The 15396-nt window shown below is 50.1% G+C and overlaps 2 protein-coding genes across 8 annotated transcripts in view; both read left to right on the top strand.

Moving 5' to 3' along the window:
- The first annotated feature begins 212 nt into the window (after positions 1-212).
- Positions 213-14176, top strand: DELE1 (DAP3 binding cell death enhancer 1). Of its 7 annotated transcripts, none has more exons than XR_007476468.1 (13): positions 214-348; positions 1057-1171; positions 1273-1390; positions 3466-3613; positions 4568-4729; positions 4972-5060; positions 5163-5259; positions 8102-8244; positions 9073-9231; positions 9325-9417; positions 10892-10946; positions 11535-11694; positions 13586-13722. XR_007476468.1 is itself a non-coding variant. In XM_004280229.4 (13 exons), exons 1-12 carry the CDS (start codon positions 318-320, stop codon positions 12680-12682), a joined length of 1554 nt encoding a protein of 517 aa, XP_004280277.2. In that variant the 5' UTR covers positions 214-317; the 3' UTR covers position 12683; positions 13586-13726. The 7 variants fall into 7 exon arrangements, 5 of the variants coding, with proteins under 5 accessions (XP_033262449.2, XP_004280277.2, XP_033262448.2 ...); XR_007476467.1 differs by lacking the exon at positions 13586-13722 and adding an exon at positions 12444-12582; XM_004280229.4 differs by lacking the exon at positions 10892-10946 and adding an exon at positions 12444-12683 and having other exon boundaries at positions 13586-13726.
- Positions 14177-14325: 149 nt separating this feature from the next.
- Positions 14326-15396, top strand: part of RNF14 (ring finger protein 14) — a 46808-nt gene continuing 45737 nt past the window's right edge. The window contains exon 1 of the mRNA XM_033406563.2: positions 14326-14814. The gene's annotated coding sequence lies outside the window, so the exon portion shown is untranslated. The remainder of the gene's footprint in view (positions 14815-15396) is intronic.

The following is a 15396-nucleotide window of genomic DNA, read 5'->3' as shown; positions in this document are numbered from 1 at the left end:
TGCGACCCTCCTCCTCTGCACGACCCCCCCGCCCCCATTCTTATGCCGGCAGCAAATGACACCTCTTCCACCGGAGGCCGGGCCCACATCGCCGTGCCCTTGTTGAAGTTCACCTCTCCGCTAGCCCCAGTACGCCTACACCTCCCACTTCCTTTCGCTGAGCGCCGTCCTTCCGGCTGGGCCCCCTTCTAATTGGCTGGCGGTGAGCTTCCTTGGGGACTCGGCCACTCCGAGGGCGCCACACAGGCCACTCTAGCCGCCGTCCCGGAGTTTGGCCGCGCTCTTTCGGCTGCGAGCTCTATGGTGTTGGCGACGACATGTGGCGGCTCCCGGGACTCCTGGGCCGAGGTAAGGGCCTTCGGCCGCGGGTCTTGCGGCAGCTGAGACTTGGAACTGAGGAGGGGGCGGGCCGGAGGACTGAGCCAAAGCAATAGTGGGCGGTGTTAGAGCGGAAGAGAGGCGGGGTCGTTAGGGGCCGCGCTGCACTCTGAGTCAAGGGGCCGTTCGAATTTGAGGTGTGGGCGTGGCTAGTAGGAAGAGGGTGGAACTTAGAGCCAAGGAGATGGGTGGAGCCATTGGAAGGGGGAGGAGCCAAGTACCCGGAGATGGTGGGCGGAGTTCATGAAAGAGGAGTAGAGGCCAGTGCAGTAGGCGAGGCCAATGGGGTAGGCGGAGCCAATGAAAAGAGGCGCGATTTAGAGACAAAGAGCTACAAACATTGAACGAGAGTTTGTGTATGAATGTCTGGTCATTTTAGAACAGTGGTTGTCAGCCCTAGGAGGGCGTCAGAATCACCCGGGGAGCTTTTTCAAAATATTGATGCTCAACCCTGAATGATCCTAGTTTATTTGGCTTTGGGGTGGCACGCTGGAATCTGTACTAAGCAAAAGATCCCCACGTGTATGTATCCTTGTTTAAGAACCTCTGCAGAAGCAGGTGCCAGTGTTTCCTGGGTTCCTGGCGTGGGGCTCTGTCAAGGGTCAGAGGGAAGATTGGTGGGGCCACTGTTGCCTCAGTCCCGCTCATATCAAAGTGACTGATCCTTGCTCTGCACAGCTCTTCCCCGTCTGCTGGGACCTGGCCTCCGTGGGGTGACCTCCAAGTCCACCAGCCCAGATGGGCCTCAGGCTACCTCCTCCAACCTGCTGGTCCCTGTGCCCAGCTTCGACAGGTGAAAGACTGCCATTCCGTCACCCATGTGCTCCCCTAGCCTCCCTCTACTCCCACTTAGGACAGAACTTGATAGCCTCTGTTACGTCTTACATCTTCTAGGTCTGGCCACCATGGCCCAGGCACAAGCAAGGGCCCAAGGTCCCATGGATGGAAGGCTGCCTTCCAGTGGATGTCTGCCCGTGACTCCCGGAACACATTGTGGGATGCCATATCATGGGTAAGGTTTCCCCTTGTCCTTGTCCTTCAGTGTGGATAAGAATGATCCTGTATGGAAGTGTCCTTGTCCTTCAGTGTGGATAAGAATGATCCTGTATGGAAGTGTAGCCTAGAAACAAGAGCTAGGGCATCATTGTGGCCACACTCAAAATTTGAGTAACTCATGGCATTGGAGCATATTTGGGGAGATATTGCTACTCCCTTTCCCCCTGCTCCCCATGTATATATTCCTCCTTTCATTCAGTAAACATTTATTTAACACTTTCTTTGAGCCAGGCATTTTTTGCTAAGTACTAGGGACATAGCAGAGAACAAGGTAGATATGATTCTTGCCTTCCTGAATCTTATAATTAAATAATACTAAATAGCTAACTTTTAATTTATTAATGTATCTATATATATCATCTTATTTAATTCTTACAAAATCTTGCAGAGGAAATATAATCTCTATTTTATAGATGAGAAAACTCAGGCTCTGAAACTTTAGGTAACACTCTTAAGGTCACACAGCTATTCAGTAGAGGAACCAGATTTTACTCTGGAGCTCGTGCTCTTAGCTACTATGCTCTACAGCTTGGTTGCTATACCTAGTATGGCTTGTAAAAGCACATAGTACATATCCTGACCCATGATCGTCGCTCAGTAAATATTTGTTAAATCTGATCTATAAAGGCAGAGGCTCAGTAACACAAGGTCTAACAAGGCAGAATCTTTGCCTCTTAGGTTCTGCTTATAAGATACTCTAAATGAAGTTGGCACTCACGTCACACTTGTCTCCATCACTTCTCATCCCTCTCACTTTCATGCTGCATACTTTGGGCAAGTGGCTTGACCTCTCTGAGCCTCAGTTGTCTCATCTGTAACTTGGTGTCATCAGCAGAGCTGAGACTAGAATGTGTCCATGCCAGGGACACTTCTCTGTGGGGAGCTATGGCCTAGGGGCATAACACACCCTGGGGAGGGATGTGTTTTCCCATTTTGTCGAAGATATGAACCCTAGGGCAATCCTATAGTGAGTCCTTCTAAAACTGGGTCTGCATCTCAGGGGTCCTGATGCCATCCCTCAGCTCTGTCACTACTGCCTATGTGAAAGGGCCTGAGCACAAGCTTATCTCCAGTGATATGGATACGTGTCCCTGTTATTGACATTGCTGGGACCTTCTCTTCCTTCAGGTCTCAGCACACACATCACTTCTACAGACAGGCTTTCCTCTACTCCTGTCTTGTCAGGAGTCCCTCTTATGCCCTGTGTAAACTCTTGATTTGTTTCCTTAGCGGCATTTGGCATAATTTGTAGTTATTATATTATTTCTCTGTGTACTTGGATGTCGTCTTTCTCCCTCAGTGAAGGTATGAACTCCATGAGGGCAGAGACTGGGTCTGTCTTGTTTGCCATTGTATACAGTGCCTGTTGCAACAAATAAGTATTTGGGTGTCTTTTCTCGTGCATAACACAGGAAGGGACAGGGAAAACCAAGCAGTCACTGGGCTAGGAGCTAGCTTAGGTCTTCTGCAGACCTGTTGGAGAAGAGACACCCACGACAAGCCTGTAGCTGTGAATGTGTGTGATGGGGTGGCTTTGGGGTGGGGGAGGAGTTGTGCCAGGCTAGAGAAGGAGGGAGCCTGATGGGGAACTCTGACCCGTCTGCGTTTGGCTGCACGTGTGCCCAAGCCCAAACTTGCCGTGTTATCTTTTTGCCTGCTTAGATTTTGTTTATTCAGTCACTCGCTCAGGCGTTTATTCAGCATGTATTTATTAGTGCTGTATCTTAGTGCTCTGCTAGGCGCTGGGGATACATAGGTGAGCAAAACAGACATGGTTCCTCCCTCGTGGTGCTTAGAGACTAACAGGAGAGACAGATCTTGATGAGTAATTGTAGAGATGGCTGTTTAAGTACCAGTGTGATCAGGGCTCCATGGGGGAAGTTCGGGTGCTTACGAGAGTGCGCAGTGGGGGAGCGGCTACAGCCAGGAGTCAGGAAGGACTTCTCGAGGAAGTGATGTTGGAGATGTAGGCGGAGACTGAAGGAGCTGACTGGTGGAGAACTGTGTCCCCTGAAGTGCTGTCTTCCTCAGGGCACCCTGGCCGTGCTGGCCCTGCAGCTGGCAAGGCAGATCCACTTCCAGGCGTCCCTGCCAGCAGGACCTCGGCGAGCGGAGCGCTGCTTTTGGCGCAGTCCTCTGGACCGTTTCCTCTCATCTCCCTTGAGGCACCCGCGCTCCTGTGAGTTCTCAGTCCCGGGGACAGGAGAGCTGGGCTGGGAGTTTCTCTGGGCCAGGAAGCATCTCTGGACACACCTCAGGAAAAGAGCCGTCAGCAGCTCCTTGCCTCTCCTATCTGCAGTCAGAGGAAGAGGAATGGGAGGAAGGTCTGTCCACCCGGCGTGTGGGCCACGCCTGTCCTCCAGGCCCCTCCCATGTCCTCCCCTCCCCTTCCATTGACAGAGCCCCGCAGGGGTCCAGGTCATTTTAGATCCTAGGAGTGGCTTCCTGCCCACTCCTCAGCCAGTTAGGTCATTCTCTGGTCAGTCATTCATCAATAATGAATGGCCATCATGTGCCGTGGTACAGAGGCAATGCAGCATAGTGATTAAGGCTCTGGAGTCACACTGTCACGGTTCAAGCCCAGAACTGCTGATACTAGTTTGGTGTCCCTGGATGAGTCACTTTTAACTTCCCTGTGCCTCAGTGTCTTCACCTATAGAATGGGGAAATAATAAAACCTACCCCCACAGGTTTCTTGGAAGGACTAAATGAGTTAATACATGTCGAGGACTTAGAACAGTGCCTGGCATGTAGTATGTGCTCAGTAAGTAGCGGTTTAAGTTCTTGCCCTTAGTATTATGATTATAATCATAATCAATATTAACCATCAAACTAAGTGCTAAGTGCTGGGGCTAGAACAGTGAATAAAGTAGATCCCTCCCTGCGACTGGAAGAATTCAAGCCAAGGAGCGATTTATGCTTGGGGTGTGGGGATCAGCATAAATGCGGGCCCCTCTCCGCCCCTGCGGAGGGAAGCCAGCCAAGGAAACGGAGGAGGAGGCATGTGAAGGACATGTCTCAGGAGTTTCTAGATTCTTCCTTTGGTCCGCGAAGCCTCAGGGAGGGCTCAGTCAGCCCCAGCAGGCTGAACCTATCCCCTTCTGATGTGACCGCTCTCACTGGCTCTTTCCAGCACTGCGGAGACACATTCTGCCCAGCCCTGATAGCCCGGCTCCCAGGCACACTGGCCTCAGGGAACTCAGGCTGGGCCAGGAAGAACCCTCCACTCGGCCTGAGAGCCTCCCTTCACCCAGCTCCTTGAGAACAACTGGTCTTCAGGGTGCCTCTGAGGAAGGTATGGTCCCACCTCCTAAAATCAGCAGAAGGCGGTGGCGGGGTGGGGAGTTGGGCAGATGGACATTTGTTGCTGCATATGCCACATTGGGGAATTGTCATTCCTGTGAGCCCCCATGCTTTCTGGGGCAATTTGGAATGATTTTGGTTCCTGGCAGTGGTGCTGGATGGAGGGCTCTGTGGACTGGGGGAGTGAGAGAAAAGGAGAACTAACACCTTCCTCCTTTGCCTTTTCCCTTGCAGATCCCAGTGACGCCGGCTTCCTGCATGCCAGCAGTAGCTTCAAGTCCAAGGCAAAGCCAGCCCAGCCTCAGCCCACTGGCGAAAAGCAGGTATTGTCCAGATTTGGCCACCTGGATCCCCGTAACATTCCCCTAGACAGGTGGCAATCCCAGTGAACTGTCCCATGATGAGTCTTTATATTTCTTCCCCAGGAACAAGATAAATCAAAAAGTCTTTCCCTCGAGGAGGCCATGACTTCCATTCAGCAGCTCTTCCAGCTCAGTGTTTCCATCGCTTTCAACTTCCTGGGTAACTGGGTGGACCCTGTCTCAAGGAGGGTGGATGGGAAAATGGAAAGGGTATGCGGTAGGTCAAGTAGAGTCAGGGCAGGGAGTGGTTTACATAAGAGAGAGTTTATTTTCTCCCAGGTAGGTCGACCAAATCTAGCATGGTGGCACAGTGGTGTCAGGGACCTATTCTCAGTCAGATGGTTCTGCCCTTCTTAAAATGGGCTCCCATCTCAAGGTTCAGTTTGCCTCATATCCAAATTCTATCTAGCTAGAAGGGAAAGGTGGGAAAACTAAAGGACCACTCCTCCCCAACCTAAAAGTTACACAAATCATTGTCCAGAATGAAGGCTCACGGCCTTACCTAGTCACAGAGGAGCCTGGAAAATAGAGTCCTTAGCTGAATGACCATGTGCTTACCTGAAAATTCGGTTACTGTGTCAGAAGGAGAAAATAAATCTCGAATGACACCTTGAATTTTCTGCCGCACTTAGGCAAGAACAGGCTCCTGAGATTTGGAGCAGGCCCTCAAGTGCCCTTCCTTACCCACATCTGGAGACTCCAGATTCCTCTCCACCATTTGTCCTATTCTCTGCAGTGACTTGGCTTCTTTCAGGCCTTCTCATGTGGAGACCCAGACTGCCAGCAGCATCTCCTGGGCTCTAGTGGGCAAGTGAGTGAGAGGCTAGGATTCATTCAGTACAAATGTATTAAGCATTCACCTTTGGTTAGGTCTTAGTTTAGGTGTTGGGGGTACAGTGATTCACAAGACAAAGTCCTTACTCTCATGGAGCTTCCATGTGAGTTGAGGGAGAGAAAAACAGCAAACTGGTAAACAAATAAAAAAGGGAATTTCAGGGCTTCCCTGATGGTGCAGTGGTTGAGAGTCCGCCTGCTGATGCAGGGGACAGGGGTTCGTGCCCTGGTCCAGGAAGATCCCACATGCCGCGGAGCCATGGCCGCTGAGCCTGCGCGTCCGGAGCCTGTGCTCTGCAACGGGAGAGGCCACAACAGTGAGAGGCCCGCATACCGCAAAAAAAACCCCCCAAAAAACAGAGTATTTCAGATAGCGATAAATGTTATGGAGAAAATTAAACAGGGGGATGCATTAGTGACTTGGGCAAGGAGCAGCTCTGATTTGGAAGGCCTCGCGGATGGAAAGATCCTTGACCAGACTGACAAAAACAAGCCAGTCTTGTTTCCATCTGGAGAAAGCTTTCCAAGTAAAGGGAACCGCAAGTGCAAAGGTCCTGAGGCAGGATTGAGTTTTGTTTGTTAAAGGAACAAAGAAAAGGGTGAGCGTGGTTGTAGTTTAGCGATCACCAGGAGAGTAGAAAGAGATGAAGTCAGAGAAGCAGGCAGGGGCCAGATCAGATCAGGCCTTCTGAGCCGTGGTGGCGTGTGGTGCTTCTGAGTGAGCCAGGAAGCCATTGGAGTGTTTTACGCTGGAGCAGGAAGTGGGGGTAGTCATGTGATCTGATTTACTTTTCCAAAGATCTCTCTGCCTGCTGTGTAGACAGACGCAGGTCATAGGAATGCCAGAGGGGAAACAGGAGACTAGATTGGAGCTGTTACTGATGGCTAAGCAAAACATGATGGTGACTTGGTTTAGGTTAGAGGCAGAGGATTGGTGTGGGGGATGGGGACAGGGTGGGATCCTGTGCCCTCTCGAGTCTTCTCCTCAAGAACAGAGGGCTCTGTGAACCCTTGACAGTGAGTTTTCAGGCAGCCAGGAGGTGACTCATTCACTGCTGGCCGAACGGAGCCCGGCTTCTGCCTCATTGGCTTTTTGTGATTTTTCATGGGCAGACAGTCTTCCGCGAATTTTCTTGCCCATTCCTTCCTTCATATGCATATTCATTTATTCAGCAAGTGCTAAGCACTGTGGCAGAACACAAAGGGAGCATAAGCCATAATCATATTTTGCATTTATATAGAGCTTTCACCCTATGCAAAGTTATTTCTTCTACATTCTTTTTCTGCTTCTGCCTCCAGGATTTTACAGTCTAATTGAGGAGACAGGGCTTGTACTCTTGAAACAGTTCAGTTCCTAGAAAAAGGCTTGTGTGTGAAGTAAGTGCCGAAAGCGTGTTTAAAGCCTGAGTGTGGTCTGAAGATTCTAGAGCAGAAACAGGTTGGGAAGGTCTGATGATAGAGGCAGAAAAAGGTATCCCAGGCAGGAGAAACAGCTTGAGCAAAGGCTTAGAGTTGAGAGTAGGCTGTGCTCAGCCCCTTCCCTGTTTTCCTTTTCGTTTGGATGATAAAGAGAACATGGGCTTTGGAGCTGAGCTCTCTTTCTTATATTCTCTCACAAAGCAAGATTGACAGTGTCAGCTGAATCAGTTATGTTATGTTGGTTACAAGCATCCTAAAACCACTTTGGCTAACCTAAGCACAAAAGGAATCTATTGGGATCTGTCGACTTGCCAAGCCTCAGAAAGGACAGGAATCAGAGAGCTCCAGGGATGCATGCGGCAGTAACTGAGAAACAGCATCTTCAGAGTGCTGCCATCAGAATAAACCTGCGGAAGCTGTTTTCTTTCCTGTTGCAGCCAGATCAAGATTCAGACTCCTGAGAGAGGGTCTCATTGGTTGGGAAGAGGGCAGGCACATTGATTGACAGCACTGCGGGGAGGGCTGTTCCCAAAGGGAAATTAGGATGTTGTTACCAAGAGGAGGATGGTGTACAGGAGGGCAGAACCCACTGATACCTATGGCAAACCAGTGAAATATTCAGAGGATGGAAGTGCATGCGAAGTGTCCAAAAAAAAAAGAAAAGAAAGGAAGGAGCATGTGGGTATCTGACTAAGAATGTGGGGAAGTTCACAGAGCAAGCTATGTTTACGCCTAGTGCTTTCTTACAGGGACAGAGAACATGAGGGATGGAGACTACATGGCAGCCTTTTCTTACTTCCAGAAAGCAGCAGACCGTGGCTACAGCAAAGCGCAGTACAATGTGGGCTTGTGCCATGAGCACGGCAGAGGCACCCCCAGGGACCTCGGCAAGGTACTACACTTCCTCCCTGCCCCCAGGCCCATGGCCTGTGCTGCACCGCCCAGAGTGACCTCCAGAAATGAGCAGTGGGCAGGGATTGGGAAAGTCCAGCTTCTCTCTTCTAGCCCGGAGGGAAAACTAAGAAAGAAGTCTCCAGCTTCTAGGAATTTAGACTCAAAACACAGGAAGGCCGGGGACCTTGTCTTTCTTCTTTGCAGCTCTATCCTCACGACCTAGAACGTTACCTTGATGAAGGGATCAATTAATTCTAAAAAGTAGGATAAGTATGCATAGATGTTATATATAAGAATTTATAAATAACAGTTTCTTAGAATTGTATACGATGGCCAAAAAATGGGAAGAAACTTGAAGTTCCTTCAACAGAGAATTGGTTAATAAGATCTATGTGGGCCTTAAAAATGATATGCTAGATCTATATTTATTTTCAGGGAAAGATATTCATGGTGTATTGTTAAATGAAAAAGAATAGGTTACAAAAAATAGTGAGTGTAGTTTTCTCTCTCTCCCTTTCTTCCTACACACACACACATACACACACATATTTATATATGTGTGTGACTGTATATTAACATATTTGTGTATATATGTTAATACATATAGTACGGGGGGGGAAGAAATTTGCAAGATTGTACACTAAAATGTTAACAGAGAATGATCTTTAGGAGGCAGGATTTCTTGGAATTTTGTTTCTATTTTTGGCTTCTCTGTATTTTCTGACTAATCTATAATGATTATGTGTTATTTAATTAAACACTTCACTCCATAAAAAGGCAGCGTACAGAGTTATCAGTTGACTGGATGTTTTTCCCTTTGCCCCAGGCAGCCTCTTACTACCAGCTGGCTGCCAGCCAGGGCCACAACCTGGCTCAGTACCGCTATGCCAGGTGCCTGCTGCAGGATCCAGCCTCCTCGTGGGACCCTGAGCAGCAGAGGGCAGTGTCCATGCTGAAGCATGCTGCAGACTCAGGCTTGAGAGAGGTGAGTGCCACTGGTGGGGTTACTCCTGGGCACTTGGGGCAGGTGGGGCCTGGCAGTGACCAAGATACCTTTTTCCTTCTTCCTTGACCACAGGCCCAAGCTTTTCTCGGGGTGCTCTTCACCAAGGAGGCATACCTGGACGAGCAGAGAGCCGTGAAATATCTTTGGCTTGCAGCCAACAGTGGGGTATGAGGTGTCCATATCCAGGCATGATGGGGATCAAGTCTGATAAAGGAAGGGATTTTTGGAACTGGTACCGTGCCTAGGAGACGGTTGATAAGAGCATTGGGCTGGCTTCAAGCCTTAACTCTTGCTGACTTACTGTGTGCCCCTTGGACAGGTCCAGTGGTGTGCTGGCACTGGCTTGTACCAGCCTGCGAGAATTGTTGTTAGCTTGAAATCAGCTACGGGGAGAGCATTAGCATTAGAATTGCCAAATGCTACAAAACAGGGCTTTTTCCCCTGGAGAGCTGGTTGTTAAACATTTACTAGCATACTACTGGGCTGGTCACTTCTTGTCTTCCTCATCTCTTAAGATTGGGATACTAATGCCTGCCTGACCTGTCTACCACTTCACAGGGTTGTCGTGAGGATCAAAATCTGAGATAATAAGTGTGAAAGTGCTTTGTAAAGTGTACACGTGGAAGGTGCATCGTCACAAGTGGCTTAGTCCAGGGAAGTCAGAAGACGCGTGAGGTGAAGACATTGAGCAGTTTGGCGGGGTAGAGGATGTCTGGTTGTCTGTCACCTAGGGGTTGGCATCCAGGCAGCATGGAGTTTGTTCCACAGAGCATTAGTTCCATGGAACGTTTATAAATCACACGAGGGAAAAATGGTCAGATGGGTTTGGGAAATACTTTGTTAAACAGGTATCTTTAATGCAGGAAATCTCAGAGCTTTATGTCACTGTGAATTACTGAAAAGGCATCTGTGGGTTTGCTGTATCGTCAAGTGTCTTTGACCAGTATATTTTTTGAGTTGTATCTTAAAGGACCAGGAGCCCTGGGTTAAAGCCAGCAGGGGCCATGCACTAGAATTTCCCAGCATAGGGGCTGCTGCTTCTCTTTACTTCCTGGCCAACACAGTGATAGCATTATTGAACTCTTGGGCATCAGAATACTTCTCCTTTTTCACTCTGTGTTGTCCAAAGTATCTGCAGTAGCCATCAAAAGGGGACCAATGTCATCAAACAGTACCTGCCTCTGTGCCTGTCTTTCTATGAAAGAGCCCCAGTCTTCCTTGGGCTCAGTGGGTTGTGTGACCATGTGTGGGACAAGCCTGGGGGCACCCTGGCTGGCATTAGTCACCCAGCATGCCAGGAGAAGTGCACAAAGGGATGTTGTGTAACACACACATAACAGCATGGGTGTTTTGGCCTAACTGTCCTAAGCTGGCCTGTAGCCATGAGTCCACCATATTTATTACATAGACTTTGACCTACGTGTTACAGAAACTCTTTAGAGGGTAGAAGAGAAATAGAACCATGGTTGGGAGATTGAATATAATGAAAATATTCATTACAGAGAGGGAGAGATGAATGATGTGGGCAACTAAAGGTGTGAAAATAATAACACTAATCTAAGCACTTTCCACATATTGACACATTTAATCCTCACGACAGGGTAATAAGGTAGGTGCTCTTATCATGCCTACTTTACAGATGAGGAAACTGAGGCACAGAGACACAGAATATGATGCCCGAGGTTACACAGCTGGTAAGTGGTGGAGCCAAGATTGGAACCCAGGCGTCTGGCTAGAGAGATTGGGCTCCTACTCCCTACCTGATACTGCCTCTCCCAGGAGCCTAATTCTCAGTGAGAGGGGAGAGAGGATCCAGAGCCAGGGACAAAGAGATTAAACATGTTCTCTGTAATGTATGCTTTGTAGCTCTCTGGGTAGAGATCAGGAAGGCATTCAGGGCCTTCGGAAGCCCAGCCTCCACCCTTGCTCCTGGCTCTTTCAGGATAACATAGGAGCCCGACTCCCTGGGCTCCCAGAGCAGGGCCAAGTGCTTCCCGCAGCCTTCACTTCTGCACACTTTCAGCACCATCCTCAACACGAGAAGCCTCCACGCTGCTCTGGCCGGAAGCTCCCTGGGTGGAGGGATCCCTGTGTCCTCTGTTCTGGGCCTCTGGCTCTTCACAGTTGAGATCCCTTGGTCCAGGGAGGGTTGCAGCTGGGCCTGACCCTGCAGGGGTGAAGCACCGGCCTGCTGACTGCTGCACCTTCCTCCTGCCCCAGCGTTTCAGTTCTTCAGTCCTGCATGCGTGGGCATTTGTGTGTCTGTCCGTCTTCTCCTTTAGGATTCACAGAGCAGGTACCACTTGGGAATTTGCTATGAGAAGGGCCTTGGTGTGCAGAGGAATCTGGGAGAGGCTGTGAGATGCTACCAGCAGTCAGCAGCTCTGGGGAATGCGCCTGCCCAGGAGAGGCTGCGGACCCTCTTTTCCATGGAGGCAGCAGGTACAGATGAGAGTCAAAGCCAGCAGGTGCCTCCCCGAGCTCAGTACCCTGTGACGGAGAAGGGGGTGGCAGTAGTCTTTGGTCTCTTTGTTACTTCTGCTCCATTGGTGGGAACGAGCACAGCTTTTTGAGTCAGACAAATCAAACCTGAGTTTTAACCCCTGCTCCATTCCTGAACTTGGCCTGTATGTCTTTGCACCTCTGTTTCTTCACCTCTGAAAACTCATTAGATTGTAAAGATTAAATGAGATGGGACTTCCGTGGTGGCGCAGTGGTTAAGCATCTGCCTGCCAATGCAGGGGACACGGGTTTGAGCCCTGGTCCGGGAAGATCCCACATGCCGCGGAGCAACAAAGCCCGTGCGCCACAACTACCGAGCCTGTGCTCTAGAGCCCACGAGCCACAACTACTGAGCTCACGTGCCTAGAGCCCGTGCTCCACAACAAGAGAAGCCACCGCACTGAGATTAAATGAGATGACAGCAAAGGGCTTAGCACAGCCTGGCACACAGTAGGTGTTGAATAAATGGTAGTCACTCCAATGACTTGTCAGGAGAGACACCATCCCAAGGCTGCCTCTGTGCCCTGAGTTACCATCTAGGGCTCTGGGAGCCCTGCTCACTCCTGACTCATTCGGGCTGACCTGGGTTAGTAGTGCCAGGGGAACCAAGTCCTTTAAGAAGCCCCTGCTCCAAAGTAGGAGTCTAAGAACACAGCCTGAGTAAGAGTTGCTCTCGCCTCTCCTCGCAGCCCCGGGGCCCAGCGTCCTGGCAGTGAGAGGATTGAAGTCGTTTTCCAGCCCCTCCCTCTGCAGCCTGAACACCTTGCTGGCAGGAGCCTCACGCCTGCCACATGCCTCCAGCACGGGGAACCTTGGCCTCCTCTATAGAAACGCTCGTCTCAGAGCCAGCCCCGGATCCCCCAGCAGGACTGTTCTCCCACACCCCTACCCCTTGGAAAGGAGTCTCATCAGACTGGGTTTCGGCTAAGGTGAGATAAAATGCAGCCACCGGTACCTCTCACTGGTGCTGGGGGGAGGGGCGGGCAGGGAGGAGATGGGATGCAGCAAAAAAAAACAGGGTGTCAGTATCCCTTTACAGGGTAGAAATTCCATGGGGGCTCAGGTTCCCAAGCAATTTCAAGTGCATGGCTAATAAACGACTTTGACCATTTCCCCTAGTTGGTAGGCTCAGCCTCACAAATGGGCAGTGGACACATTCACTTTTTGGCCACGCCACACAGCTTGTGAGGATCTTAGTTCCCCAACCAGGGATTGAACCCGCGGCCTCAGTGGTGAAAGCGACGAGCCCTAACCACTGGACTGCCAGGGAATTCCCCATTCACAGTCATTTCTGTGCTGTGCATAAAAAAGATTCGTTCAGTGACCTGTGAAAAACTTTGCTGAAGGTTCCAGGGACCCTGGTCCTCGCCTTAGCCTTTGCCTTGGAGCAAATCCCTTCCCGTCCCCCTTGCCAGTCTTCGATTTCCTCAGGCTTAGACCACATCATTTTTTGCCAGCGTCTGATGTGTGTGCCTCCAGTGCTTCACCGGAGGATTTTAGGTAGTATTCAAACTAATATTTTTAAATTTTAGTGTTTGTATATTAATATATATTATAAAAATGCGATTAGCATGTCATAGTGTCACAGATATTAAAAATAATGAATCAAGTAGAGAAAAAACGTTGTGACATTGCGTAAAGGGGAGCACAGATCCAGAGAGGTGGCAGAAGTCATGGGGTGGTTTCATGAATGCCTAAAACTCAGGAAACGCTGAATGACGTCCGCTTTTGTTCATCCCCAATGGATTCCCGACTGTCTCCATTTCACCTTTGATTTGGAAGGAAGGAGTTTAATGTCTAAATGCCTGATGTAGCTGCTTGACTTTTTCAGACCTTCGCACTTCACTCAGCCCTAGAGATGGAGCCTGCGAGTTCTCAGAGAGATACCACAACTTGAATCCCAGAGAAGAGGCCAGACGTTCACCCGCCTTCCCAAAGAACCTTAAGTACCTGCCCAGCACAGTATAGAAGAAAGTGTGTAAAGATCCAGGTTCTGGCCACGTCACCTTGAAGCAGTGGCCTGACTTGCTGTGTTGTTTCCTCAATTGTAGACCAAGGGCAGTGGTGTCTGCCCTCCTACCCTCCAGGGCTGATGTAGGGCATTTCACTGCGGAAAGGACGTTGGTGCTCACTTAGGCCTGAGGAGGCAGAGTAATGCCCATGGTTACCTGGCTTTATGAGTCACCAGCCCAGGACAAGGACCCCAGCCTCCCAACTCCTGGCCCAGGGCTCTTTTTTGCACAGTTCTCACTGTAATTTTAGGTGAAAGCGTTACTATCATCCTGCCGATACGAGGGGGTAAATGGCAATTGGGCCCTTGGAGTCTTGGAGCAGGAGAGTATAGATTTTGAGATCCTCTTTTGTGAAAGGTTTGTGCCAGAAATGGATGGGAGTTTAATAAAACTGATACTGGATTGTCTCATCACTCTTGCCCTTGAGTATGTTGGGGAAAGCCAGGGAGACGGGCAGGGGAAGCAGAAAGCCGAGGCTCCATCCTCATCTCTAAACTCTCCATTAACCAATTTAAAGGGTCTTAAAAGCTTCTCCGAGAGAGAAACATAGCAAGAAATGATTTCTGAGTCAACGCTAATGATTCCAATTACTGAATTTGTGCATAGCTGTTCCCTGGCTTCTGGATGTTAGCCCAAGTTCAATAGCAGAGATGTGGTTGAGGACAGGGGGTGGGAGGGACTGAGGCCCAAACCCCCTAGGAACTGTCCAAATGCGAAAAACCACCCAGCATGGTCAGCTCAAAGTGGGGAGGATTTGAGGAGGGGAGTTGTCCACATTTCCCTCTCTGCTGCCCGGCCCCCTCCCCAGCCTCTAGTGGTCTCATCACACTTTTCCCAGCAACTTCCTCTCACTGCTGGAGCCCTAAGCTTTCTCCAGCTCGAGCGCCTCTCCTGCCCTCTGCTCCCTTTCCAGGGCTGCCCTGCACACTGGCCTCACCCCCACGGGTCCCCTCATGTGGCTTTCTTCCACAGATGGCTCCTTGGAAGCAGGGACTTTGTCTTTGGATTCCAGTATCCTCAGCACTTAGCACAAGGTCCCGTCGTGCAGGTAAGGGCTCGATACACACATTGGTTAAAGCTCCGGTTTTTAAGCTGTGCAGCGCACTAATCTCTCTGCAAAAAAAAAAAAAGATTTCTGTGGTCAAATAAGTTTGGGAAACAGTGTACTAGACGTCCCCTTTTTATAGATGCACGATGCACGTCAGCATATTCAAGGTTCCAAGAAGTCCTGCAGTAAAGAACTTGGTTAACCCAGTGCTTCCCTCATAGAGTCGGGCGCAGAGCCCGGCTCCCTGCAGATCGCTGATGAACCTTCCCGGGGGCACCCTCTGTGTAAAGTAAAGTGTCACTTCCTGCCTTCCCGTGGAGCTCCACTTGCCAGCCTCTTCCCCTCCTGTTGTCACTTGGGGTTCTCCGATTATGGGCTCCTCTGGCCATGCCTGGGGCAGGGGGGCAGTTCGCACAGTCCGGGGACCCAGGGCCTTCTGTGTTGATGGCCAAATAGGGTTCTCCCTCCCTCTCCGTCGTTATAAGTTAAGTGCTGATCCAATTTAGGGTACCAAATGTGGAGGGAGGATATTTTTAAGCTCTCCTTGTGGAGCAGGAAGGATGGAAGAGTCGTGAGAGAAAT

This window comes from Orcinus orca, chromosome 3 (genome assembly GCF_937001465.1).
Source record: "Orcinus orca chromosome 3, mOrcOrc1.1, whole genome shotgun sequence".
NCBI classification, from domain to species: Eukaryota; Metazoa; Chordata; class Mammalia; order Artiodactyla; family Delphinidae; genus Orcinus; species Orcinus orca.
The sequence above is the reverse complement of the archived record's forward strand: the minus strand, read 5'-3'. Positions and strand labels throughout refer to the sequence as shown.